Source organism: Lynx canadensis, chromosome B1, assembly GCF_007474595.2.
Source record: "Lynx canadensis isolate LIC74 chromosome B1, mLynCan4.pri.v2, whole genome shotgun sequence".
Taxonomy (NCBI): Eukaryota; Metazoa; Chordata; class Mammalia; order Carnivora; family Felidae; genus Lynx; species Lynx canadensis.
This window is the reverse complement of record NC_044306.2, coordinates 143,468,896-143,496,829: the sequence shown is the minus strand read 5'-3', so window position 1 is coordinate 143,496,829 and position 27,934 is coordinate 143,468,896. Positions and strand designations below refer to the sequence as shown.

General features: G+C 40.9%; 1 protein-coding gene across 3 annotated transcripts in view; it reads left to right on the top strand.

The window, feature by feature from the left end:
* SEPTIN11 (septin 11) overlaps window positions 1-27,934 on the top strand; it is an 89,355-nt gene that overhangs the window by 42,051 nt on the left and 19,370 nt on the right. For all 3 annotated transcript variants that reach the window (XM_030313632.1, XM_030313631.1, XM_030313630.2), the window contains exons 2-5: window positions 2,941-3,055; window positions 13,905-14,100; window positions 20,893-21,079; window positions 24,204-24,365. In XM_030313632.1, the coding sequence (XP_030169492.1) occupies window positions 2,941-3,055; window positions 13,905-14,100; window positions 20,893-21,079; window positions 24,204-24,365 (660 nt within the window). The remainder of the gene's footprint in view (window positions 1-2,940; window positions 3,056-13,904; window positions 14,101-20,892; window positions 21,080-24,203; window positions 24,366-27,934) is intronic.

The following is a 27,934-nucleotide window of genomic DNA, read 5'->3' as shown; positions in this document are numbered from 1 at the left end:
AAATGTCACGTGATCACAACTGAGCCAGTGGTTCTTGAAGTTTACTTTGATATACCAGTGCTTTGGATTACAAGCATGTTTCCAGAACGAATTGTGCTTACAAATCAAGGTTTTACTGTATATGAAATTCCCTCAGACCGCATCCGTAACTCGAAAGAGATCCCATACTTTTTGGGGAGAGGCAGCTAAGGCAAGAAGCAGTAAACATGGAAACATAAAATGCTGGAGTGCAGGAATTCAATTCAGCTGCTGTGTGGGACTTAGAGCCTTTCTTTGCTTTGCTTATAGCGCTTTCCAGTTTTTAAACCGGCTCATGAACCACAGGAGGAACTTCCTACTTGCCTTTTCCCAATCACATACTGATGGGCAATAGCCCTCAGAATTTTTTTAATCCTGGGCAGAGAATTAGGCTCAAATTATGGAATTTTAAAATGGCAATATAATATTTACATATTTCATATTACAAAGTTAGGAGACTCTGAAGAAATAAATTTAAATTTAAAAAATTTCAAGACCAAACTGTTTTATAACCCTTCATTTTGTATGTGGTTTTCAGCGGGTATAAAAATACTCAGTGGGTGTGTGGGTGGTTTCTCGTGTTTTGGAAATGGTGAGAATATGAGATGCTGTGCATTGGGTTCTGGGATGAGAGCTATAATTACTAACTCTGATTCTTTCCCAGGATTGGCTCATGGGTGGATATCTATCTGAATCTAAAAACCCAACAATGTGGAATCCACAGTAATAAACCACTCTTTCCTCACCCCCACCCTCCTCCGGAAATGAAAAGAATTGTTGTGGTGGGAGGAGGGGGAGTGTAGGATGATGGTTCTTCCTTGCTTTGCCTCTTTTCAGGCCCTTAACTGACTGTTCAGGTCAGTGATGCAACTAAAATGAAGGCTCGTGTGATGGTGTCTCCCCGGCCTGATGTACGACAGCCATTGTGCAGCTGTGGTGGAAAGAGATCTAAATATAACCCAGACTCCTTTCAAATCCTCCTCCCCCAAGTCTTGGAGGATGTGGTAAACACCCTAAAAATACCTGATGTCTGAACCTTTGAGGTATTGAAGAGGCAGGGGCAGGTGGTAGAATTGGGGCCACACAGTGGTATTGGGAGGCTTGGCCAGCTCCCAGGCCTGCCGCGCATGGGGCCCTGCTACCAAAGCTGCTCGGGAGCTGTCGACCATGCCATCCTGTTCAAGGAGAAGTGCCTACTCTCGAGTCTCATATTCACTGTTGGCAGGTTTCAAGGAAACTATTCATAGACCAGGCATCTGTTCTTTGTCCCATTGACCTCAAACCTGCAGCTGCCATCATGGTATTCAGGCAGTGTGCTGGTTTTTAGTTTTATTTCACAGAATTAGAATTTTAGAATGGCAAGGACCTTAGGCATTATAATGTTCATAAAACATTCCATTAAAATCACTATATTTAGAGAGTCACATTTCCCTGCCTGTATAGTGACCAGAGTGATGGGAAAATGGAGTCTCAGTCCTTGATTATTAAAAGAAATCACTCTCACCATTGTAACAAATAGAAGAATAATGAAAAACAATCTTTTTGAAAAGAAATACTGATTAAATGATCCTGTGCAAAGCTTTTTCTTTTTTTTTTTTTTTTTTTTTTTAAATTTTTTTTTCAACGTTTTTTATTTATTTTTGGGACAGAGAGAGACAGAGCATGAACGGGGGAGGGGCAGAGAGAGAGGGAGACACAGAATGGGAAACAGGCTCCAGGCTCTGAGCCATCAGCCCAGAGCCCGACGCGGGGCTCGAACTCACGGACCGCGAGATCGTGACCTGGCTGAAGTCGGACGCTTAACCGACTGCGCCACCCAGGCGCCCCAAGCTTTTTCTTTTTTATTAAAAAAATAGAATTTTGAGGGTCATTTTCTCACTCAAAGTTCAGTATTTTGAATTTACCTATTTATTTTTTTAAGTGATCTCTGCACCCAACGTGGGGGGCTCAAACTCATGACCCCAAGATCAAGAGTAGTATGTTTTACCTACTGAGCCAGCCAGGTGCCCCTAGTATTTTGAATATAAAGACCTGGTAAGAGAGCCAGAATACCAGGAGTCTTGTTTTCAAGGAGGCTTTCAGTATCTAGTTTCTGGAATCCCAAACCATAACCATGATGTTGTAATTGAAGGACCGTAGCTGACCTCTGTTTTCCTGGAAAGAAAGTTTTCACAGATTACCTCCAACACATATGAGATTCATTCAAAGTCATGGAGGCAGTCAGCACATTATAAAGAATATAAACCACCCAACTTTTTAAGTGTATGATGACTACCTTATCCCAGTCTCCTTCAGTAGACTCTGAGAAGTCCCAGTGAACACAGAGCCTGTGCTGGGTGCTGTCCAGGGTGAAGCAAAGATGCCCTGAACACCTGTACAGCAGATGGTGGAGATGGGATCAGTTCAAGTGCCAAACAGTTTTAAATATGTTGCATGTACAGTGGTTACAGAATTTTTATATTTGTAACAAGTATGTATCCTCCACTCTGAGGGTCTCAAAACTCCTTCCTATATTTAGAAGAGTGTTACTTATTTTTCATTCTGGGTTGAAAGTAAATTGGAAGGTTTTTTTGAATTCTTGAAGCCATCAACATGATTGTTTTTTATATCACTTAATGCATATCTGAAGTAGCCACCTCCAGAAGCTCCTATTTCCCTGGGCCAGTACACTTTTAGCAGGAAGCAAGATGCCTTGGGATAGAATCTGCTTTGGGAGTCAGTGTGATTTTGTGGTAAGAGCATGGCTTTGGAACTTTTGGTCCCATCAGCTGTGCAGGAGCCAAGAAGGATGTGGGTACAGAGGGAATCTCCTTCTTCCATACCTGTCAAGAAGAGAGGAAGGGAAATGGTAATGTCCACAACGTGGGAGACCCAGGTGGCATAGTTCAAGAATTCTCAAATGTTTCCCCTCTGAAATTCTAGAATGAAGAGCTTCGAAACTTGTCCCTTTCTGGCCATGTTGGATTTGACAGTCTCCCTGACCAGCTGGTCAACAAGTCTACTTCTCAAGGATTCTGTTTCAACATCCTCTGTGTTGGTAAGTGACTCATCTCTTGCTGCTGAGCAAGGAGTCTGACCCTTAGCTGTTGGCAGGTGACTGTCAGAGTGGCATTTTTCAGGGAAAGAGGGGAATGATAATTTTGTTCACTTTTTTCATCAGTAAAGCAGGGCAATAATACCCGCTCTGTATATGTCACACAGTTACAGAGGTTGAGACTTGTGTTTGGTAAATGTTTTGTAAGCTTTGTGATGTTACTCAAATTGTTTTTATTTGTGTCACACCATCAAGCAGTCATTCAATATTGTTATTAAAATATTTATTTTAACTTTTTTGGGCGGTGGGGTGGGGAAGACTTAGATCCTAACTAGACTATAGGAAATTGTAAGAAGGAACTGATATGTACACACATTGTAAGATCATTGAAAAGCATTTTTATTTCCAGGGTCTCTGACTACAATGCAACAGTTACCACCGTTGAGGTCTTTTTAAAGATATACTACCTAACATAAGTAAAATCTGAAATTATTCTTAACTACCTTAATAAACATAATGTTTAAATTTTTTGCTTTTAGAGCTAAAGAATTTAAAATTCTATTTTATAGTTGAAATAAATTTTCTGCCTGAATTATCAAATTAAACTTCGTTTTTATTTTTTTTTAACTTTTTTTAATGTTTATTTATTTTTGAGACAGAGAGACAGAGCATGAATGGGGGAGGGTCAGAGAGAGAGGGAGACACAGAATCTGAAGCAGGCTCCAGGCTCTGAGCTGTCAGCACAGAGCCCGACGTGGGGCTCGAACTCACGGACCGTGAGATCATGACCTGAGCTGAAGTCGGACGCTTAACCGACTGAGCCACCCAGGTGCCCCTAAACTTCTGTTTTTAAATTGGAATTTAAAATTGACCTTAGTTTATTCCTGGTAGATAACTGGAAAAAAAAACCCAAGAGACCTGATTTATCTGCTTCCTCAATATGTTTGTTGTTGTTGTTGTTGTTTCAGAGTGGGTGCCAGAGGGGGAGGGGCAGACTGAGTGGGCGAGAGAGAATCTTAAGCAAGGTCCATGCCCAGCATGGAGCCTGACCCCAGGGTCAATGTGGGGCTTAATTTCACAACCACTGTGAGATCATGACCTGAGCTGAAATCAAGAGTCAGATACTTAACCAACTGAGCCACCCAGGAGCCCCACCTCCTCAGTATGTTTTATGTATCCTGTAAATGTTGTACATTAGCCTAGGCCTCTGGCCTTGCTACTTTTCTTCTGTCTTAGCCATATCCTTTTTAAAGTAAGAGAAGGAAAGTTAGAAATGAACGTGGGGGAAAAAAAGAGGAAAATAGAAATATAAATTGGTTGGTTTGAAGCAGAAATGTCTCTGGAACAGATAATGGCCTTTCCTTCACTGTCACTCCTGACGAATGGCCAGGCTATACAGCAGTAAAGTGGTTTGGACTGCACTGTTTTGTGGCCATTGTCTTCTGGGCGTATACTTATGAGATATTAGTCTGAGATGGACAGGAAGAAATTACACATATGTAGCCAAGTGGACCATCCTTTCCCTAAACTTGGCAGAATGTACCAGACTTATTTCTCTCATCCAAGTAAAATGAAGTGAATTTAGAAAAGGTATGCATTAAACATAAGAACCATCATTTTTAAATTTTCTTGGTTATTGGGAGAAGGGGCAGATATTTTCTTTTTCAAAAACTTCTTGAGGCCACCTCGCTGGCTCAGTTGGTTAAGCATCTGATTCTTGATATCTGCTCAGGTCACGATCTCACAGTTCGTGAGATCAAGCCCCAGTCTACTGTGTTGACAGCATGCAACCTGCTTGGATTATCTCACTCCTTATCTCTCTGCTCCTCCTCCTCTTGTGCATGCATGTGCTTTCTCTCTCCCTCCCTCTCTCTCTCTCTCTCTCTCTCAAATAAATAAACTTAAAAAAAAAAAAAAACTGCTCGAACATATTAAATGTGGCCCCTGTAGTGGGTGTTCATTTGTGGAGAGCCACAACTGGCACACGAGATGAGCTCCCACTCTGGCATTATGTCTTAAGCATTGGATAAGAGAATAACTGGAGAGAAATATGACCAAAGCAGCCTGCTCTCATGCATTCCCCTTTTCCCTGCATGAAGCCATTTAAAATTCAGCAGCAGAACTCCTGAATGGCAGCTAGTTGTACAGCGTGGCATAAATGAGTTGTCTTTTCTCTTAGGGTAAATGCTCATTGCAGAGCAGGGCAATTCTTCATTAGCGTAGCAATTTGTTGGCAATTTGTTGATTTTCTATTGAAAAGTGTGCTAAATTGTAGGCCAATTACTATTCTGGCTTCTCTTCCCCATTCCCCCCAACCCTGTCTCCAAAATCAGCTTCAAGAATACATGTGAGAGTTATGTCCCAGCCCCTGCAAGCAGGGTAAAGCCTTTCAGTGGGGTTGGGCTGGCTGGAAGGACCTGGTTTGACCCAGTATGTAGTGTGCAGTGGGGTGTATTGGCTCATTGGCTGACCCTGTCTGCTAAATAGCACAATTAGGATGCTGGTTGGAATTCATCACAAGCCACATGCATGCTGCCCTGATGGATTTGTAAAGCAGCTGCTGTCCTGACTGTCCTAGGTGGGTGAACATACCTGTGATCTTTATTCTGGGCTTATTTTTGTCTTGTTCTTTTCTTTTCTATTCTTTTTCTTTTTTTTTTTTTAAGGGAGAGAGGGAGAGAGTGCAAGTAGGGGTGGGGCAAAGGGAGAGAGAGAATCCCAAGGAGGCTCCATGCCCAGCCTGACTTGGGCCTCGATCTCACAACTGTGAGATCATGACTTAAGCTGAGATCAAGAGTCAGATGTTAACCAACTGCACCACCCAGGTGCCCCTGGGCTCATTCTTAAACATTAAAAAGAAAAAAAAATTTTTTTTAATGTTTGTTTATTTTTGAGAGAGAGAGAGAGCACACAAGAGAGAGCAGGGGAGGGGCAGAGAGAGAGAGACACACAGAATCCGAAGCAAGTTCCATGCTCTCAGCACAGAGCCTGACTTGGGGCTCAAACTCAGGGGACTGCAAGATCATGACCTGAGCTGAAGTCGGATGCTTAACCGACTGAGCCACCCAGGCACCGCTCTTAAACATTTTTAAAATCAGTTTTTAATCTAATTAAAATAATATGTATTTGTTGCTTAAAAAATTATAAGGTCTCCCCCAGCCCTTTTCCCCTCCTATCCTATTTCTATTCCATAGAGGTAGCACTGTGGAATCCTTCTAGAAATCTTCTGTATTTTTCCATACTTAAAAATTATTTTTGGTGGCTTAAAACAACACCAATTTATTATCTTACCGTTCTGTAGAAGTCCCACATGTGTCTCACCAAACTAAAATTAAGGCATCCATAGGGCAGTGTTTTTTTCCAGAACCTCTGGGGGAACATACATTTCCTTACCACTGCCAGCTTCTAGAGGCGACCTGAATCCTTGGCTCGTGGACCCTTTCTTCCATCTTCAAAGCCAGCAGTGTTGCATTTCTCTTTGATTGTTTTTGTATTAGGAAAATTTCCACAGAGAACTCCAGAAATCTGGTTTAAACTCAGTTAAGAGGCCTCTGCAACTCCAAAGCACACTAAAAAGGTAATCTGTGGAATCATGTAATTAAGAACAGCTGTCTCTAGGGATCCGCAGCATGTTTTCAAGACTGTCTCTGGTTCTTGATCCTGCTTGCTTCTGCTTGGCTTCATGTTCAGGCTTTTTCTTCATGGGGGTAGTATGGCTTCCAGCAGTTTTGGCCGGCTTAACAACCCCAGAGGAAAGAACCAGCCGTTCTGACAAGTCTCGCTGAACAGTCACAGGATGTCTCTGATTGACCAGGCCTGAATCATGTGCCCACTCAGGGTGGGATCAGGGGTTAGTCCACCGCAAAACACAAGAGGTTCCCTGTGAGAAAGAAGACACAATCAGAAAGGAGGTTGGGCATGGACAGATACAAACAGATCTCTCACAATTACATAAATACTTTTATGTTTTGGTTTTATACAAATGAGATCATGCTGTTCATATTCTTCTGTTACTTCTCCTCCTCCTCCTCCTCCTCCTCCTCCTCCTCCTTCTTGTCACTCCACTGTGAATCCTGGCTATTCTTCCATGACTCCTTAGAGCCATTTGGCTGGAGCCAGCATTAGCTCTTTGGGACACCAGAGTGTCAGGATTAAGTATTAAGCATACTTATCCACAGAGGGTAGAACACATCAAATCCCTTTGCCACAAATATTTTATAGCAAAATATCTGTATATGAAAACAACTCTCACTGCCAATTAATGGTCCATCTATTTTTAAAGTAAGGGTGTATGAAAAAGTAACTAGTTGATTGAAATATTTTGACAGCCACTCAGAGGAGTAGGTGTCATTTAAGTGTATCCATGGTACTTTCTTTTCACCTTGTCATCCTAATGTCCCTTTGTTTTTGTTTAAATTTATTTATTTATTGAGAGAGAGAAAGAGAGAGAGAGCACATGACAGGGGGAGGGGCAGAGAGAGAGGGACATAACGCATAGCCCAACTTGGGGCTCAAACCCATGAACTGTGAGCTGAGCTGAAATCAGGAGTGGGAGGCTTAACCACCTAACTGACTGAGCTACCTTGGGGCCCCGTGTATTTTAACACATTATGCACATGTGTGATAGTTATAGCATCATTTTCATGTGATAAATATGGGAGGGGATTGAGAATTTTAAAAAAAGAATTGTGATCCTTGAAAAGAAACTGATCATGTTTATCAAAAAGGTCTTAGAATCTAATTTTATTTTGTGGCAAGAGCTTTTACCTTGCAAAGAAAGGAAACAAACCAGGGCAGAAACTAATCCTGTCATGAGTTTAGTGTAGTTTTAGAGGGAATTAATTAAATGTCTGGTATGGTATTAGAACCCATCTCTGTTGAGTCCTGGAAAGAAATGTAATAAAGAGAAGAGTAGTATTCACTTAGCAGGGACGAAAACTCTTGGTGTTAAATTGGGCATCAGAACACCCAGAAGTTCATAGTCTCCCTTCCTGCCTTCCATCTTGCTTATAACACACAAAATCACCCCCCACGTTGCACTTGCATTTAAATAAAGCCCTTTCTTTCTTATTCATGCTGTATTTCTCCAGAGAGTCTAAAATTATTCAGCCTTTCTTCACAATCTTAAATTTATATATCTTATTCGTTTTCAAAAATGGCATTTGATCTATGAGAAGCTTCAACATCAGTCCAGAAGTATGTAAGTTCTTTGTGCATATACAAAGATGGATAAAATACTTTACCACACATGCTTTCGAGGAGCAACCAGTTCAGTAGTAGGGTCAAAGTAAATTGATAATACATCTTGAAAATAAAAATCTTTCTTATAATCCAGCTATAGTTGTTTTGAGAGGATGATAGAAGAGGAATGGAAAACACACAAGTTCAAGATCATTTTAGCCAAGACTGCAGTATCAGCATAAACTGTGGAATTTTACACCTCAATTTTTTTTCTAAAGAGTTTTATTAAAAGATTTTTATTTGGGAACAGCTGACACAATGTTACATTTGTTTCAGGTGTACACTTTTATCCTGGTTTGCTTTTCTAGGAAAGGATATGAAATGGTTTATAGGGTGAAATAATGAGTAAATGCATAAAGATAAGATTAACCTGAGAAAATAAAAGAAGCCAGAGATAGGGTCAGAACTCAGAGCTATCAAGTCAATCTGTGCCAGTTAATTCTGTCAGGGATACATTTGTCTCTCAGCCAGTGGTCAGAGCTTAGAGTGAACCCATTCATCCAAAGGACACTCACTGAGCACATATTATGTGCCAAACATGAGTTAAAAGTTCAACAGTGTCAGATTTATAGTATTTGTAAAGTAAAAACTAAATAGTTGCTCCAGATGAAATAGTTTCCCCTAGAAAAATCTCCCCAGGGATTTTGAGAAGAGCTATGGTGTGTGTCACTACAGCTAGGCCTAGGTTCCTGGGTATTCCCTAGATCACTGCATTAATCCATGCAATGCCAAGTGTCATAATGCCGTTCTTTCAACTCCCTCATGCAGGCTGGTGGTATTAGCCAAAGCACGTTTCATCAAAGGAGTTAAAAAACACAGCTTAGGTACATAGCTCTCTGATTATGTGGCTCCATCCAAGAATAAAATCTGGAATATTTAGAGGAGGCAGGCAGACCTTCATGCACAATTACTTGGATAATTATATAGGTTGCCAAATGTGGCAATCAGTAAAAGATGCTGAATCATCGATCAGCGTTGATCAGCGTCACCATTGATCAACTCAATCTGCAGTTACCTTCTAATTAATAATACAATCCTTCTGTGTCTTTTTTTTCTTTTTCTTTCTCTGTCTCTCTCTCTCTTTGTTAATGTCCAGCTTAGGGCTTGTGGTTTAAATAAGCCTGAGAATAGCATGGAAAGTAGCACTGCTTCCCTCTGTGATGTGGGTGTCATGTTCACCAGCACTGGCAGGAGCAAGAAAAACAGAAGCCACAGATAGCACTTGAAGAGCAAGTCTCTCCTGCAACAACGGAATGTTTAGGCAGTTGTGTTTATAGCAGAATACACAACAAACTCTGAAAAATCTACCAGAATGGTAAATCTCAGTATAAATTATCACCATGATCATTTTTCCCCCCTCAATTAACTTTTAATAAATGCCTGTTCTGTGCCAGATAGTCTGCTAGGGAGTTCTGAAATGCTTCAGAGTTGGTGTTAGTCATTTATTTTCTCAAAATATTGTTATGGTTATTGGGTTTGAATCCAAGCCTTTGCCCAGTAGGCTTTCAGTTACTCAATTAGAATGAAGCCTTTTTGCTCTTTTGGGTATCTCAGAATTATAGAGGATGCCCCACTTTCCGAGGATAGAGAGAGAGGCCTCACAAGCTAATGCACTCAAAACCTCCCCTAGTTCTGTAATTCCTTTTATTCCAAAATCTGTCATTTCCTTCTCAGCTGCTTTTGGTGAATCACACTGCTGCTAGAGTAGCTGCGTCTAATTACGGCCCTTAAAAGCACGGAGCATAGAAATGGAAAGCAAAGCACTCTGAAATTTAGAGGAACAGTGGTTTTTCCAACCCATTGATTAACCCTGTGCTATAAGTAGTGCCTGGAATGCTAATTGTTCATAATTTCCACCTTAATGTACATGATAATTAAAATTACCTTGCCTTTAAAAAAAAAAAGAAAGAAAGAAAGAAAGAAAGAAAAAGCACGATGTTCCTGATTCACACATGCTTAACTAACTCTCAACCTAGTAAAATGGGATGGTAATTTCAGTCCTAAGTAACCAAGAATCCTTACCATGTAAATTGAAGTCTTGATTGCTGTTTTAGGAAAAGAGATGAAAGTTAAATGGGTCACTTTGTACTGACAGAAACTTTAACCTTGTGGAGAGACGTTTATAAGATAGTTCTGCTCTTGTTCCTTTGTCCAAGTTCTGAAAATGGATAAATCCTGAAAAGAAGTTGGCTGCACTTGAGAAAGTCACACAGGTAGCAGGTGCTTCAAATGACTCCAGTGCCTACAGTATTGACTTGCCTACCAGATTCTAAGTATATAGAGTGAGAGCTCTGTTTCTGTATCCATCACATAGTAACTTTGTTTTGCTCCAAGTTATTTTTGTTAAGCCATGAAACATGGATATGAATGTTTTGAGCTCTATCACATTAGGGAGCAGAAACTAGTTCAGATGACTAAAAAAAATTTTTTTTAATGTTTATTTACTTTTGAGAGAGAGAGACAGACAGACAGAGTATGAGTGGGTGAGGGGCAGAGAGAGGGAGATACAGAATCTGAAGCAGGCTCCAGCCTCCAAGCTGTCAGCACAGAGCCCGACACAGGGCTCAAACTCACAAACCGTGAGATCATGTCCTGAGCCAAAGTCAGATGCTCGACCAACTGAGCCACCCAGGTGCCCCTAGATAACTTTTATTGATGGGCTTTTTTGTAAGAATATTCAAGAAGCCAAGGAAGACAGGAAACAGTCTTCAACTGTTGCTAGACTTCGTGAAGATCTGGGATGACATTCAGGATATTATAGAAGTTCAGTCAGTATCATTTGTATTCTCTGTAGCATCTATGCTTGTCACAGAGTACTCAAATATTAGTAAGGAATGAATTTTGGATACTAAGCTCTACCTCATCTATCTGCTCTCTTTTCCTGTATTCTCAACTAGTTGTCTGTCAACAACACATCTTCTATTTATTTACAGCCTTTTCTGCCTCAAGGTTTCTTTTCTTTTCCATGCTGTTGCTTTGTGTGTGGATTGTGTATCTCATTCAAACTCCGAAAGAGAGAAGTTCTAATTGCATGGACAGGTCACTGTCCAGTATGAAGCACTTTCTTAGAGCTTAATGATCAGGCTGCTCTAGGTATTTTTGGTCAAGGGAGCTAATCCTGGTCCAGTTACCTGTGGTTACTAGCAAGATCACAGGGTGTGGTCTTGCTCATAAGAGGAATGTAGTTATGGCAGACACTTAGAATATCATTCCGTAACAATAAATTAGAGCCTGACTGCTATTCATTCATGTTCCAGGTCAAATTCTACGCAATGGGAGAGCACCATATCAAGCTAGATCATTGTTGTATTCCCAGAACTTGGCACAAAGTAGGCACTGGAAAAAGTACTGGCTAAATGAAGCCTGGTGAAGGAGGACATTCTTTGATCTTAGATGTATAAGGGCCCAATGGGAAAGGTTAAGGAGTAAGGCAGATGTACTTCAACAATTTTTATCCTGTGAGTGAATTGTTATTGACAGTGGTAAAACATAAAGCTTCTAAGAGAAAGCTCAAATCCAAAAAGACTCCGTCTTCACTTTTACATTGTGTTTGAAAGCCATGAGTATTATTACAGAACTTCTCATTAATATGTGGATTTGTCGTTACAGTGGGACTGTTGCCTTAAAGCTACAAATCCCAGAGCTCTTCTTTTTCCCATAGAACTGTCACCATCCTAAAAGTCTTTATAGCAATCCTTTAGAAGAGGAACATCATGGGATTTGGATTTGTTGAAAGAGCTGCAGCATATTGGCATGTTTAAATTGAACGGGAAGTGTAATTGGGAAATTTTCCAGATTTGAAAAACAAAGGCATTGTTATGGATAATGTTTCTTGATTTTTACCTCCCTCTTTCCATGATCACACACAATCACCACCACCACCCATGACAAAGGTAGGTTCTTTCTCATTGCCAGCTATTTTTGACTCAACATAAGAATTGGGTTGAAGAGGGGCGCCTGGGTGGCGCAGTCGGTTAAGCATCCGACTTCAGCCAGGTCACGATCTCGCGGTCCGGGAGTTCGAGCCCCGCGTCAGGCTCTGGGCTGATGGCTCGGAGCCTGGAGCCTGTTTCCAATTCTGTGTCTCCCTCTCTCTCTGCCCCTCCCCCGCTCATGCTCTGTCTCTCTCTGTCCCAAAAATAAATAAACGTTGAAAAAAAAAAAAAATTTTAATAAAAAAAAAAAAAAAAAAAAAAAGAATTGGGTTGAAGAGAGAATCTTGCTGGGTGCCTGAATGGTTCAATCAGTTAAGCATCTGACTTCGGCTCAGGTCATGATCTCATGGTTTTTGACTTTGAGCCCTACGTCGTGTTTTCTGCTGTCAGCACAGAGCCTGCTTTGGTTTCTCTGTCTCCTTCTCTGTCTGCCCCTCCCTTCCTTCCTTCCTTCCTTCCTTCCTTCCTTCCTTCCTTCCTTCCTTCCTTCCTTCCTTTCTTCTCTCTCTCTCTCTCTCAAAACTAAAGATTAAAAAAAGAGGGAATTTTGCTTGGCATGATTTTGGAGGCCTAGCTCACGTTCTTCATTGCTCCCTCCACATTTGGGTCTCATCATTTTGATTAGAGTAGTGTTACCAGTCCCTGCCACTGTTCTTTGTACACATTAGAGCTTCGATAAACACAGATTTAACTATCAAAGTGAATTAACAAGGCCGTTGTTGGAAGTCATTCAACTGCATTTAGTCTCATTGTCACAGATATCACCTTGAAACTGGGAAAACTATGTAATAAATGTTTCCCATCTTGATTCCAGTTGAATAAAGAAAGAAAAATGGAAATAATAGGGAGGATTCACACAGATGCATAACTAATATTAGGAAAGATCAGGCCGTCGGTTTCTCTATAATAGTAAAGTCAGGATGCTGTGTTGGTTGAGTGTAGGTGTTAGAACCACACAAACTTGGGTTTGAACCCTGACTCTGCCACATAACAATGTGACTTTAGACAACTCCCTTTACCGTAGCTAGGCCTTACTGTCCCATCTGTAAAATGAAGGAAACCTATTTAATGGAGGACAGTAGTAGGATTTAAATGCGATAATGCATGGGAAGGCCCTGCTACAGGACCTGGCACAAAGTAAGCCCTCAGTAACTTTAGCTGGATTTGTTATTATTGCTGTAATTGTCAAGAGTGTTGTTTTGAAAAATGTAATTCTTTTCAACTTTAGATGGTATCAGGTAATTTGGTGACATCAGATAATATAAATGAGATCAGTCTTTTTTTCCTGGTATCAGAAACAATAGAGTATTTTTTAAAGTTCTATAACTTCACACATCAACATTTAGGAGAAGAAGAGATACAGTTTATGTCTTTGTGATGTACAAACTGACCACAGGCAAGCTTACAGGTTCTTTTGCTCTATATAGAGGTTAAGAACAGCATCCTGACCTGTAAGTACAAGATCTTTTATGCTAATTGGTTTCTGGAATTCATTAAGACTTTTCTAAGGAGATATTTGATCACATAGGTAAAGAACTATCTTTTCATAGTGCGATTTCTGGTGATACTGACTTCTAAAATTTTTTTACAAATATAAGAAATTCCTAATGAATTGAACTGATGTCTGAGAGGCATTGACAGACACATTCTCTGATGTCTCTCTTGTGGCCACGTAGGTGAGACCGGCATCGGCAAATCCACGTTAATGGACACTTTATTCAACACCAAATTTGAAAGTGACCCAGCTACTCACAATGAACCAGGTGTCCGGTTAAAAGCCAGAAGTTATGAGCTTCAGGAAAGCAATGTACGGCTGAAGTTAACCATCGTTGACACTGTGGGATTTGGAGACCAGATAAACAAAGATGACAGGTACGTTTTGGGACTTTGTGAGGATATAAATGGATCAGGAGATAGCAGGACTTGTCCTGGGTAAATTCAAAGGCTAAAAATGTTCACTAATTATGGGGCTGATTTTCTGTTGCCTAAAAGATAAGACATTCTTTTCCTCTGAGAAGTTTTCTTAGAATGTTCTTCCCCGAGGTCAGAATGAGACAACACAGTTGATTCTAGCTCGTGTAAGGAAAAAAGGAATTTCTTAGGAATACATTAGCTTATGGCATTTTTCCAGCAGGGTCATGGAACTAGATTTGGGACCTTTCCCAGCAGGAAAAGCAATCTAGAGAAACACTCAATGACCCAACAGGACAGTTAGCAGAAACCCCTGCCACTGGTCACCTGCCACTGGTACACATGATGCTGAGGGGAGGTGTTTAGAACCTCCACCAGTTCTGTCCTAGAGTTGGGACAGTGTTACAGGATGATTTTTATTGCCTTCCCCATCCCTTGCAAGGAGAACAACGGTGGCCTCTGCTGTGTGTTCCTCACTCCCTGCTTCCGGGTCTTGTGTGGCTGCATCTGTATGGTAGAAACTAAACCACATCTAGAATACTAGCTGCAGGAATCTGGGAAATGCGTTGTTTTTGTTTTGTTTGTTTGTTTTGCAACTCTGCAAAATAAGAAGGCATTAAAGAGTCAGGAATTCAAAAAAGCATCTGCCAAACTCTCCTAGTCCCTGAGGCACATTGGGATTTTGACTTAACCCCCAAATTCTTACAGATTTTGAATGAAAACTGAGAGCTGATGAGATTCTGCCAAAGAATCCACAGCTCAGGATTTAGGCGACCTGGGTTAGAGCCTGGATTCTGAGATTGACAGGTTATGGGACCTTGACAATTTATCTCACTTTAAGAGAATGTCACCAGACGATCTCTGAGGTCTCTTCCCGTGTGATCCTGTATTCAGTCCTATTCTTAGGCAGAGGCCTAAGGAAGGACACTGTGAAAGGCAAGGCCTGGAAGAGGGGTATGGTAATAATAGGGGGGGTATTCCTGTATTTTGATGTCTTTGGTCAAAGTGGTATTAGCTCCTAAAACCTCAAAGTGAAGAAAGCATTTTTATGGAAGATCTGTTGGAAAAATCTTGATTTCCAGCTGGTACAGATCTTGCTATTGATGTGAGTGCTTGGTGTGAGGCACTGAGTCTTCTGTGAAGTGTCTGGGTCTTTCTGTAGGCTGCTAAAGGGGTGGGCAGCATGTCTGGTGCAGAATTGTCAAATCGAGTCTGAGTAATGATTGTGGATTCAGTCAAGCCTAATGGGGAATTGAGGTCAGCTGGATTAAACTTTCCCTTTCTATCCAGTGGAGTTTGTTAAGCTAATAAAGTAATGTATACAATAATCCATATATGTGGAAGAAAAGATGTGTTTAAGCTGCTTAAGAAATAAAATACTTTCTAAGAATTTTGTTCCAATAGTTTGTGTGTAGATAGAGGCTACTACCTGGTAAATCAATCTTATGTATTCATTCATTAAAACTGGTTCACATAAACTTGAAGATATAATTATAATACAGTAAGGTTTTATTTTTATTTTTAGAAAACACATACTCAATTTATAAAGCCAAGTAAGTTTGACTCTGCTCTCTGAGTTGCTATATGCCTTTATTGAGAGAAGCTGTTAATCTTAAAACTTCCTGGTGCTCAACCCATAGGTTAACCTCAGTCCCAAAATATTGTTCACACTCCTCGAGATCATCCATCCTATTCATCATTCTCAACATCAAGTGTCTTAGGACTATTTTGAATACTGTATTCATTTTCAAAAGAAGTCAGAGAAAGTTAAAATTTTCCCAGGCCCAAAGATGATTCTATAAGGAGGCTTCCAGAGACATTTTCGTGCAGTGACAACATTAAGGGAGTAAAACACCACATCAATAAGTTATGTTTGCTTAGGGCTCGGAAATTTTATTAGTACCAGGGATTTTTCTTTAAAAATTTTTTTTCTCCAAAATGGTATGTATTATATGTATGTGTTTTGTAAAGAGGAACTTGAACTATTTTTTTAATCTAGAATGTGTGTGTATTGCCTAGAGATATTTTAAGTATCCCTGATGTATACGGGCACCATAGTAATTAGGAAGAAATATTTAATTCATTCTCTAGCTGAGCACTGAGCTCTATTTTATCTATAGAGCAATTTAAATGCTCTTCAATAAACATTGTCCTGTAATAACAGGAGCAATTGTTACATGTAGTGAGAAGGATTTTATTTTGCATCTGGTCAAAGTGAACTATCTGTACATTGTGCGGGGTGGGGACAGCTAAGCTCAGACCCTGCAGCTGGGCTATTGCTCTTCATTTATGACCTCAATGCCAAGGAATGATGGAGAGGTTACTGCCTGAAGGCTGATTGTGATGCCAAGTGAAATAGATGAGGGGAAAGCCTTGGCAACAAGAAAAAGAGCACAGGTGCATTGTGGGAGCTGGGGAGAGAGCCAGGGTTCCTGGTCATTGGGCAATCACAGTGTACTCAGAGCAAGATGTATCTCCATCTCTCCGACCCACACAGGTTTCTCTCTGGGGTTAGAGAATGTTATGTTTGTGCACTCTGATTGGAAGGCAGTAACTGGACCTTTTCAGGGTCCCTTCCTGCAGGAATGAGAACATCTGCCAGCATCTTGCTGCTAAGATTCCATGCGCTCTTCCCGCTCAGGCTCATTGCCTCAGTGTTGCCACTGAATTGCCTGTCCCCTAAGTGGGGATTTTCCTTTAGCCTGGTGGATTTTCACTGGCCAGCACTGAATAGCCAAGTGGCTACTACAATACCAATTCTCATATTTGCAGCTGGAGGTCCCTTTAAGAAATTATCTGACTCATTTGGGTCAAATAATAGTTTCCAAGGAGATTTAGAAGAGAGGAAGTGTGATATTAACCTAACCTAGATACCAAATTTTTTTTTTCTTCTGAAATTTCTTGACAGCTGTTGCATAACCTCTTTAAATGGCATTTAGAACTCTGTGCCCCAGAAGGCATTGTTGACACTGTTGACTCCAAACCCAAGTGACTATTGTCTTAAAAAAAAATTTTTTTTTGGACAATCTGATTCCATAAAAGAATTGGATGTGAGGTATGCATTTTTGCATTGATATGTAATCATATGGGAAGCAATATACCATTTCTCTAAACCCATGATTATTTTTACTACTTTGGGGATGAGGCAAGCTTTTCTGCCATGAATGCAGGACTTCAAGAATGTCCCAGCTTGTTTATATAGGCTTCAGTCATGTCAGCATGCATTCCTGCATGAGTATCTGCCTGGGACTGAGCTAGCTAGAAGGGGGCAGGAAGAGAGATCTGGTAAGGTTTCCTGTTATGTTTAATAGCATGATTAACTCTTCATGGTTTAAGGGCTTCCTTGTTTTGCTGTCTGTACTTTCCAGTGAAGAAGCAAACAGGTCTGGAGAAGGAAAACCAAGTTTTGTCATAGAACTGGAAATAGAATAATTCATTTGCCCAACATTTGGGAGATGGGAGCTAGAATATCAATGGCATATTGCTAACTGTGATGATTATTAGCCCTGAAAATCATGGATAATTGAACTCCTCAAACTCACCAAATCTTTATATCAGAGTTATAAAATGGTAGTGAAGTGGACCATTTGGTCTTTATTTCTGTTTTTACCACCTTTCTGATGGGGAGGTAGTTGAGAGATGAGGAAAACTAACTTTCACTAACAGCAAGATAGAGAAAAATGTATGAATGGTAGGTATCTGGCCGTATGTAAAATGGAGAGTCACTCTCTGAACAATGCCATTGGTTCTTTTGGAAGAATGGTCAGTGGGTAACTTGGGTGGATAGAAAACATTGCATAAAATATTTCTCCCATCAGTTTTAGGTCAACCTCTGTATTTTGTTGTGAATTCTGTGGCTGGAGGTATATGAAAAGAAATGAGTTGTGGGTAAAAAGGACCATCCCCATGCCTGAAAAGGAAATGATGTGAGAATGTAAATACTGCATATGATTTGCCTTCCTTCACTTTCCCCTGCTTTGTATGGCTGAAACCCAGAGAAGTTGGAATTGGCCAAACAAAAACCAGATGGGTGTCTTTTCTATAAAATGGAAACTATCAAAAGGCAAAATTGGGATTAAACCTCCTTATCTTTATGACTGGATGTAGATAAGAAGTGGAAAGGAGTAGAAGAGGGGCAGGTAATTTGTTTAAAGGATTGTGAAGGGGAATACAAAACCAATGGCTGACTTAAACACAGGGAATAATGATTTTGGTAAATAGTTCTCCTGGAATACGTTTCTTTAATTTGTTTATAATAGTTGGAAGGCAAAACTGGTGGAATTTCACTCTGGATTGTGTGGAGGAAGTAGAAGAGGAGGTCTCTGATTGGTATGGATGGAGGTGCCATTCGCCAAGCGAAGGAAAACAGGGAGATGGTTTGGGGGCAAGATGAAGAGTCCCATCCTGGACACATTTAGAAGAGCCAATGCAGATATCTTGTAAGCAGTTGTATGGATGGGGCTGAAACTTGGGTGGATGATCTGGGCTACAAGCAGAAATTTGTGATTTATCATCACTTAGATGGTAAGTAGAACACAGGAATAAATGGAATTTTCTAGGGAGATCACATAAAGGGAAAAAACGGAGATTGGATGATTGGCCAGAACTCCCTGACAGGGGAAGGCAGAAGGAATTCAAGGTATAAGAGGAGAACAAAAAGTTTCTTCGGGTATATTGAATCTAGGGCAGAAAACATGCCTCACTGGAAAAGGAGAGATGTTATACCTCCTATAATCTTGGCAGATTAGAATCAACACCAGAGGCAACAGGGAAATTAATAGAAAGCAGAAACCTATGTGGACCACTGCTGGGAGGAGGTGCTGAGAAGCTAAAAATCAGGAACTAGTGAGGCAGGAAGGAGCAATTGCTTGTGAGCTGCTTTTCCTTTCCTTTCCTAAGAGGGTGCTGGAGAGAGAGCCTGGTTCTCCAAACACATGCCTCAGTGTCAGGAGACTGGAAGATCAGGCTCTCGGCTGGCATGGGTGAACCTCGGTGGAGTGGCCCAGTCCACTTCCCTACAGGGCATGAGCACAGTAGCAGGATGGTTACCATGGAACTGAGTGAGTGGAAGGTTCCTCCCTGCCACCCCCAACTTTCTCAAAAGTCAGGCTTGCTTTTCTCTTAGTTGTTGCTTTTTGAAAATTATTATTACTGTGAAATAGTTGTATCTTTTATGTGCTAGGCCTTTACATATGTTAGCTCACACATTTGTCACAGTAGCTCTCTGATATCAGAGATATCAGTAGCTCTCTGATACTTTTTTGTCCTTGAGTTGCTTATGAGGAAATGGAGACAGAGAGGTTTAGGAACTTGCCCAAAGTTACATATCCTGTAAGTTGTGGGGTTGGAGTCCATCTGTCTTGAATCCATGCTTCTAACCACTGTTGCTTCAGAATACCCACTTGTATTTTGAAAGTGGAAAACATAGAAGAAACTTCTCACTTGTTCCTTCTTTCTATTGGAATTTATTGGGATTTCTTTTGTCCTATTTACTTACTGGTGTATCCTACTTTTTCTTTTAACCGCTAGAGTTTTTGTCTGCTCAGATTGAATCAGTGGATTGTAATGAATGACCAAAGAAAAATATCAAAAACCGTTTTCTGAGTGCTTTTGGTTTTTGGTTATAAATGTGTTTTTTGTTTTGTTTGTTTTTTCTCTTAGAGTGTGTGCTGTCATCCTTATTTCAAAGATTTGTTGTTCCCTTAAGGATTTCAGTTTAATATATGAGTTGGGGGAGCAAAGTGTTGAAAGGTTTTTATTTTTCTTAAAGCGTAAGTCATTCCTCAGCAAGGTAATAGGTTTGGGGAGAATTAACCCATTGTGTTCCTAGTAACCCAATCTCACTGCTGCTCACACTGGTTTCTCCTGAGCAGGTCCCTGGAAACCTGAAAGTTTATAGCTTTTCCACAGCAACCTACCTAATGTACTGCTTAGTCCTTGGAGAACATATGGTTTATTGAATGTATATTCCCAATATGTTATTAATGATGATGGTCTGCTAATAGAATCATACATAATTATTCAAAACAAATTTGAATTATGATTTGGTGAGAAGAAAGGGATATAGAGTTTACCTTCAAATCATAAAATTTCAGAGTTGGAAATAATGTTGAAGCCTATAATGGCCCAGGAGCACTGGGCTAGATGAGAGCACAGAGGGGCCCTCATCTCTGGAGGAATGGGACAAAGCATGGGGGCAGAGCTCCCACTAGGTTATGCCATAGCCTGAAATCAAAAACCACTTTCCTTTTGTGTGCCAAAGCCAATCAGTTGGTAGAGGCTGTCAAAATCACTTTACTGAGACAGATTTTGAGACTTCCATTTTGGCCCAGCAGGAAAGAATGCCACAATGTCTTAGTAATGTCTTCCATGGGAAGTGACAGCATGGTTCACATATTTATAATCTCTGCTTTAAAGGATGAATGTTAGCCAGGGGAATACTAGGAAGGAGACTGTTCCGGGTAGGGGGTTAGCATGAACCAGGTCATGAAGGCAGCTGTGTGTGATGACTGGGACAGAAATGGTGAGCCAGGGAGGAAGTGGGAGAGAGGAGCTGGAGAGATGTTCAGGGACCAGATGATGGAAGGCCTGGGATGTCCAGGTAAGGAACTGGGACTTCAGCTCTTAGGAGAGGGAACCATTGAAGACTTGACTGCCTGCATGGAGCTGCACAAGAGGTTGAAGGCTAGAAATATGCTGATTTGAAGATGTGTTTAAAAAAAAAAAAAAAAAAAAAATTCTTCTGCATTCTAGCTATAAGCCAATAGTGGAATATATTGATGCTCAATTTGAAGCCTACTTACAAGAGGAATTGAAGATCAAACGTTCTCTCTTCAACTACCACGACACCAGGATCCACGCATGCCTCTACTTCATTGCCCCTACTGGCCATTCACTGAAGTCTCTGGACCTAGTCACCATGAAAAAGCTGGACAGCAAGGTACTCACTGACACTTTGGTGACTATCCACTTGCCTTTTAGATCACCTTTATCTGAAGGCCCTGATTTATTTCCTTCTTTTAATGTAATTGGAGTTGTTTTGTTTTACAAGACAGTTTATTGTAGCAGTTTTAGGTTCACAGCAAAATTAAGAGGAAGGTACAGAGACGCATGTATACCCCTGCCCCACGTCAGCACCCCCACCCGATGGGTCCCATTGATGGGTTGTTACAGTCGACGCATCTATGTTGACACACCATAATCACCCAAAGTCTGTTATTTACATTAGGGTTCACTTTTATTGGTGCACAGCCTGTGGGCTTGGACGAACCTACAAAGACCTGTATCGTGGAGGCATACAGAGTAGTTTTCCTGCCCCCAAACTCCTCTGTGCTCTTGCCTATTCATCCCTCCCCCTTCCTCCAACCCCATAATTGTCTTTTCTGGTTTACAGAACAATAGGGTTTAGCAATGTGAGAAAAATGCTTCAAAACCTCTGGATGTTAGGCTAAACAAAATAAAACAAACAAATAAAACCATGGAGCTCTTTACCAAGTATTTTTAGTTCTTAAATTAGCACCAGCGGATGCTCTGATGAAGGTTGGGGAATTATATAGCGGAGACATCTAAATGGTCATAGGAAGGGTTAAATTTAGGGAGATTGAAATATAAGGTCACAAATTGTTTACTTTCCTAAAACCTTCTCTAAATTTCTGTTTTAAAGGTTTGGCTTTAATATGAAGTTTTGAGTGAAAAAAAAAAAGGTGTTAATTTTTTTCCTTATGTGATAAGGACAGTCCGGCTTCTTAGATTTAAAACTGAATTGCACCCAAATGTTTTTAAAAAGTGGTTTCAGTTTGACACCTGGGCTTTCCACATTAATAAACTCTTCCTTTTACAACATTTGAAGAAAGGTACTGATAAGTTTGATAACATTAAGTGATGTACTTTACAATTAATTTGATTTTTCATTTTGAAATAAATGGAAGGCAGTATATTCTGAATTGAAGAAGCAAATGAAAAGGAAAACAGCCAGAAAAAGAAGCTGTGGTATTTTTTTTAACTTTCCTTGGAGTTCCATAAAAAGTTGTATCATCTTTAGGGGGTTTTGCTGGGTGTTATTTTTTTGTCCAAACAATGCTGTTTGAAAGATGCTTTCTCTCCAGAGGAACGTAATGGAGGGCAGTCAGATGACCAGCTGTCCCCGAGGCCTCTGGCTGAACTGGCCGCCAAATGGGCTGCAGTGGCTGACACAGGGCCAGGTTCCTTGGGCTTCCAGCATGCACAGACACCTTGGTTTACAGAAAAATGGTCTAGTGATGTGAAGGGACTATTGCAGCTGGAGGACTCACGGGAGAATAAATAGAATCCTTTTCATGCATTTGTGTCCGCAACAGTGAGCCACGGGCAGGCAGGCAGTTGAGGGCTCTGGGCCATGAGGCTGGCTCCCCAGGCTGCCGTGTCCCTGGTAACAGGGCTGGGGAGGGGCAGAGATGGAGGTGGTGTCCTAACTGAGGCCATGTTTGTGGACCAAGCCCGGCAAATATTCAACAAAGGGTTATGCTTAGTAGGGCTGGTTTAAAAAGGGGAAGAAAATAAGGCCAATGAACACAGCTGGAAAAACAAGTCCCTGGAAACAGGTTAAACTGCTTTTAAAGAACCGATACTCCTGTAGAGATGGAGGGCTGGAGAGCATCTGAAAATGGTATTTGCAAAGGTTGTTTATACAAGTGAAATGAAGAGTTAAGGTGCTTAAGTATATATATCATAAACATATAATTTCAGAAATGATTTTCAAGCACCTGCCACTGAGGAAAAAGAGGTTTTAAATCTCAATTGCCTGTGGCGTCTATCTACTGTGGTCAAACTGGTCAAGAAAGTATGAACCTCTGCCATTTTGTCTGTGTAATAGTCACTGAATACTAAACATGTACAGAAGATAACAAGAACAACGGGGAAGTGTTCTGTTTCTTGGGCTCTGACCCAGACATATCCCCACCATTAGTGTTTCTCTTGCTGGATGAGTCCAAGCATGATGAGGTAGGAGTGGGTGGAGGAATAGATGAAGAATATGTTATTCTATCCACATGTCTTCTCATTGTGGTGTATCAGGGGTTTTGATTCGGCTCTTGGAATAAAAGAAGCAAAGGAATGCAGACATGGCCAAGAAAACCTCCCTAAGGACTCCCTCATCTCTTGCTAGTGTGGCTTTCTCACTGAGTCTGTCCCCCTTTCCCCTGAGCTGGGAGAGCATGGCCCCAGATGTCAGATGTCAGTTGTGTCTTACTGAAACCTCTGTGGCTACCAGGGAGTGGAAGAAAGTTAATCTTAAAAAATGAATTTTTAAAAATGTGCTGTGTGGGCAGTGCTAGGCAAAGTTGGGAGAATGACCCACTTTGGGGTTTGAGGCTTGGGCTTGAGGGTGTCCTCAGCTCTCACGCTGGGCTTTCTGCCACTGTTTTCAAACTCTGCCTTCTCCCTGGTCTCTGTAGTCAATGCTCTGAAAGCGAGCCTTTGCCGCTAGGTTTCATTCTGACATGAAAAAGTAATGTGCTAGAAGCTGGTGTTTCAAAAGAATTAATTGGTGTGATTTTGAAAACTTTAAAAGTAGGTGAAGCTGTCTTTGTTCTGGTTAATACGTAGGTTCTCTACCCCTAGTAGTCATTAGAAAAAAAGAGAGGGTGTTATCCTGCATAGAGATGAATATTCCACTATTCTAACACAGTCTTTGCTTTGCACTGTGAGGAACATGCAAAAATCAAGCTTTTTAAGTAGCTGGGAGGGGTCTAAAAGGAGTGGTTGGTTATTCAAAGAATAGGCTTCTTTGTTATTGCTATTTGTCATAGAGTAACACTTCCTTCTACTCTGTTAAAAAAAAAAAAAATGAGGTAGCAAAGAAGAGGAAATTACAAGTATGCTGTCAGTGCCGGATGGGAGGAAGTAAAAGTGTTCACAGATGGAGCTAAAAGATTATCCATGTCTTCTTAATTTTCCCTCTGGGCACAAAGCCTTATTTTCAATATCTATTTTTTAAGTGAAGCTTTACAACTTTTGTTATGTTTCATTCATTTGTCTTATTTTTCTTATATAGGAATTGTGTAAAAATGGGTATGTTTGTTTTATAGGTGAACATCATTCCAATAATTGCAAAAGCTGACACGATTGCCAAAAATGAATTGCACAAATTCAAGAGTAAGATCATGAGTGAACTAGTCAGCAATGGAGTCCAGATATATCAGTTCCCCACAGATGAAGAAACGGTGGCAGAGATTAATGCAACAATGAGTGTAAGTCCTCAAGTTAGGAAGAACCTACCAGAAATTGTCCTGAAAGCTTTTCTTGGTAGCAGCATTTTCTTGGTAGCAGCAGCTTTTCTTGCTCCAGAGTGACCGGAGCACTGGGCCAGGAATCGGATTCTTTAGCGTTGCCCAGCTCTGCCACTATGGCAAGTCATTTAACCACCCTACTCCTCAGGGTATCCATCTATCAAATGGGAAAGTTAGACAAGCCTATCTCCAGTTTCCTTCCTGCTCCAACAGGCAGAATTTCTACAGCAGACCTCTTGGGAATGCCAGCCCAGCACCATCTCACACAAAGCAGCTTAAAGGAAATAGATCTCTGCTTGTTTCTGCCATTGTTGGCAGAAATATCTCCACCTGCCTTCCTTTTGCTTCTGTGATGGGTTCCTGCCTTTCGCTCCATTCTGTTTCCCCTACTCTTTCCTGAATCATTAGGTTAATTGGCAGTTGAGGGTATAATTTCTCCATGTCACAGGCAGAGAACAAGAGAGAACTGAGTAAAGCTTCAGCAATTCTAAGTGCACCTGTGATATGATGTCCGTGTCCTCATGCTATCTGCTGATGCCCGAATCTTTCTCACTGCCTCTTTGTGTATCTCACAAAGAGATACATGGCTCATCTCTGGGCCACAATTCCTATACTTTTTTTTTTTTTCCATTTGGGAATGCATAACTTGTGTAAAACTAGCATCCTTTGCACATAGTAGATGACCAATGATGGCTTTTGGGATTCTTAAAATTGTAGGTTAGCTTCTGTGAAATATAATTAGAAGCTATTAAATAAGTTGCCTTCCCCTGAATATGTGCTAAAAATTGATTCAAAAGTGTGCTGGTGACAGCAGAAGTCAGTGTACATTTTTAAATTGTGGTAGGTTGAGCTGTGTTCTACTTTCCTTAGATCTGATCATGAAAAGTGTCTAATGAAGTCATTATTAAATTGCCCTGAAGGCACTCTTTTTTTTAACAGCCATATTGAGATATAATTGATGTACTGTACAAGTTACCCGTTTAAAGCATACAATTCAGTGATTTTTAGTATATTCACAGAGTTGTGCAACCATTGCCACCACCAATTTTAGAACCTTTTTATCACCTGAAAAAGAAATCATGTTCCTTTTAGTTGTCAACTCTCTAACCATCCCAGCCCTAGGCAACTACTACTCTACTTTCTTGTCTCTTCTGGACATTTGCCTATTCTGCATATTTCATATAAAGGGACTCAGACTGAAGCTCATCTAGAGAATTAAATGGCTTGGTCAAAGCAGCACTGAGATTTCAACCCTGATCCCAGTTTTGTGTTGTTTGCTATCATAATTTAGGAGAAAGAGATACTTCACAAAACTCCTTCTTGTTTCTTCAGTTCAGCATATGGACTTTTCTATATAGTACTGTTATCATTTATGGAGGAATATTTTCCTTAAATTATTCCCAATATGACTAGGACTTTGGAAGCAAATGTAACTTCTCCCTTCTCTGGGGCTGTTTGTATGAATTGAAAATTTAGGGGCCCATTAGAGCAGAGATTGTCCATTCTCCACTCTGCTCTAGTGTGGTCACACTCGGAGTTGTGTGACCTACTCTGGTTGTCTTGCTCCTGTGGCCAGGATCGTGAAGACTCTGGAATTTGTGAAAACTGGGGAGCAGATTCTTCCTGGGAAGATGGCCTGAGGGGGTACGAAAGGAAGGTCGTCATGACGGAGGGTAACTGTTCTCATTCAAAAGACAGAACTGAAGGGTAGTGAGGGGTTGGGGCCCAGCGAGAAATGAAGGTTTGGCCATCGGTGCCACCGCAGCACAGCAAGCACCCTGTGGAAGGAGTGAGTTCCCATCACAAGGTGGTGGACAACAGATTCCGTATCTCAACTCATTTAGATCCTGCAGAAGCAGGATCTAAATGGATAACATGTGAGGTCTCTCCCACGTCTAAAATTCTCTGGCTATGGGTACTGGGAGTTTCATAGTCATCATAGCACCAGACATTTTTGACATTTATGGAGGATTTACTGTGCATCAGCCACCGTGAGAGGTTTTATTTACATCTAATCCTCACACCAGTTCTATAGGTAGGCACTATTATTATCCCTAACTCGCATATGAGGAAACTGCAGCCTGGCATGGTCCAGCCATCAGTCGTGCAGGGAGGATTTGAACGCAGGCAGCTCAGCTCCAGTGCCAGCAGAGCAGTGTGCCTGTTTTACAGCATCATTAGACCCCAGGCTGAGATAGCACTGGTTTATTCTGCTGTAGAACTTCAGTTTGGGGTTCTTCTGCTGTAGAACTTCAGCATAGGATTCAATAAATGACATGAGTGAATATTGTCTAATGTTCTCTTTATATCTCTCCCCTTCCTTTTAAATTATTTTGGGTGCTCATGAAACTAAATTTGTGTTAAATTTCTTGGAAAGAAACTACCCATGGGGATGCCTGGGTGGCTCATTCGGTTAAATATCCGACTTTTGCTCAGGTCATGTTCTCGTAGTTACTGGGTTTGAGCCCCGCATCGGGCTCTGTGCTGATAGCTCGGAGCCTGGAGCCTGCTTCAGATTCTGTATCTCCCTCTCTTTCTGCCCCTCGCCCACCCCCTCAATCTCTCTCTCTCTTTCTCTCAAAAATAAACATTAGAAAAAAGACCCATGAATCTTGGCTCTTTGTCTCTTTATCAGATTAATCAAACTGATAGTCCGAAATTAATCTTGTTCTTTAACAAGAATTTTTTTTAAGTCTCTTCCTTGCCAATAATTCCTGGTGATGAAATCCCATATGATATGTGGAAAACAGATTTCACTGGCAGTTGCTTTTGTCACTCAGTGTGAGCAGAGAAAACTCTTTCCTTGGTCATTATGGCAGGATGGTGGCCAGTGGGGCCCTGTTGCTCCTCAACTTCAGGGGACACATTACAGTTCCAGACTTGGAGTCTGTGAAAGGAATGTGCTTTCTTTCCTTCCTATAGAGTATGAGATGAACCAGAGAATATAAGTATCTTGAGCAGCAAATGAAGTACCACCTGGGCATCCTGGGCTGAGGGTTATGTCCTCTGTGGGAGAGGATTTGGCTGTAGGACATTCTCATCTTTCTCAACTTGTCTACAGTAGAAGAGCAGTGGATCAAGGAACTGAAATAATAATTCTCAGAACAACCATTTCAGATCTTCTTATTCTTACATTTTAATAGAAAAAAAGATGGAATTACTGTCCCTACCACCCGCACTCCCAGAATGTAGCCATAGCTACCAAATAAAGCAACGTGAAATAGTCAGTTGTTTTGAACACCACCTCTGCTTGGGAGAAGTCTGGGTTGCAAGGCTTGGGCCAATAATTTGGGCTAAAATGTAGTTCTGATTTGAATTTTGTGCAATGGCCAACTGTAAAGCAATGCTGTTAGAAATATAATATGAACCACACAAACAATTTAACATTTCCCAGTAGTCACATTAAAAAAAGTAAAAAGAAATGTGAAATTAATTAAAAACTTATTTAACTGAATATATTTAAAATATTATTTCAAGAGGCGCCTGGGTGGCTCAGTCGGTTAAGCGTCCGATTTCAGCTCGGGTCACGA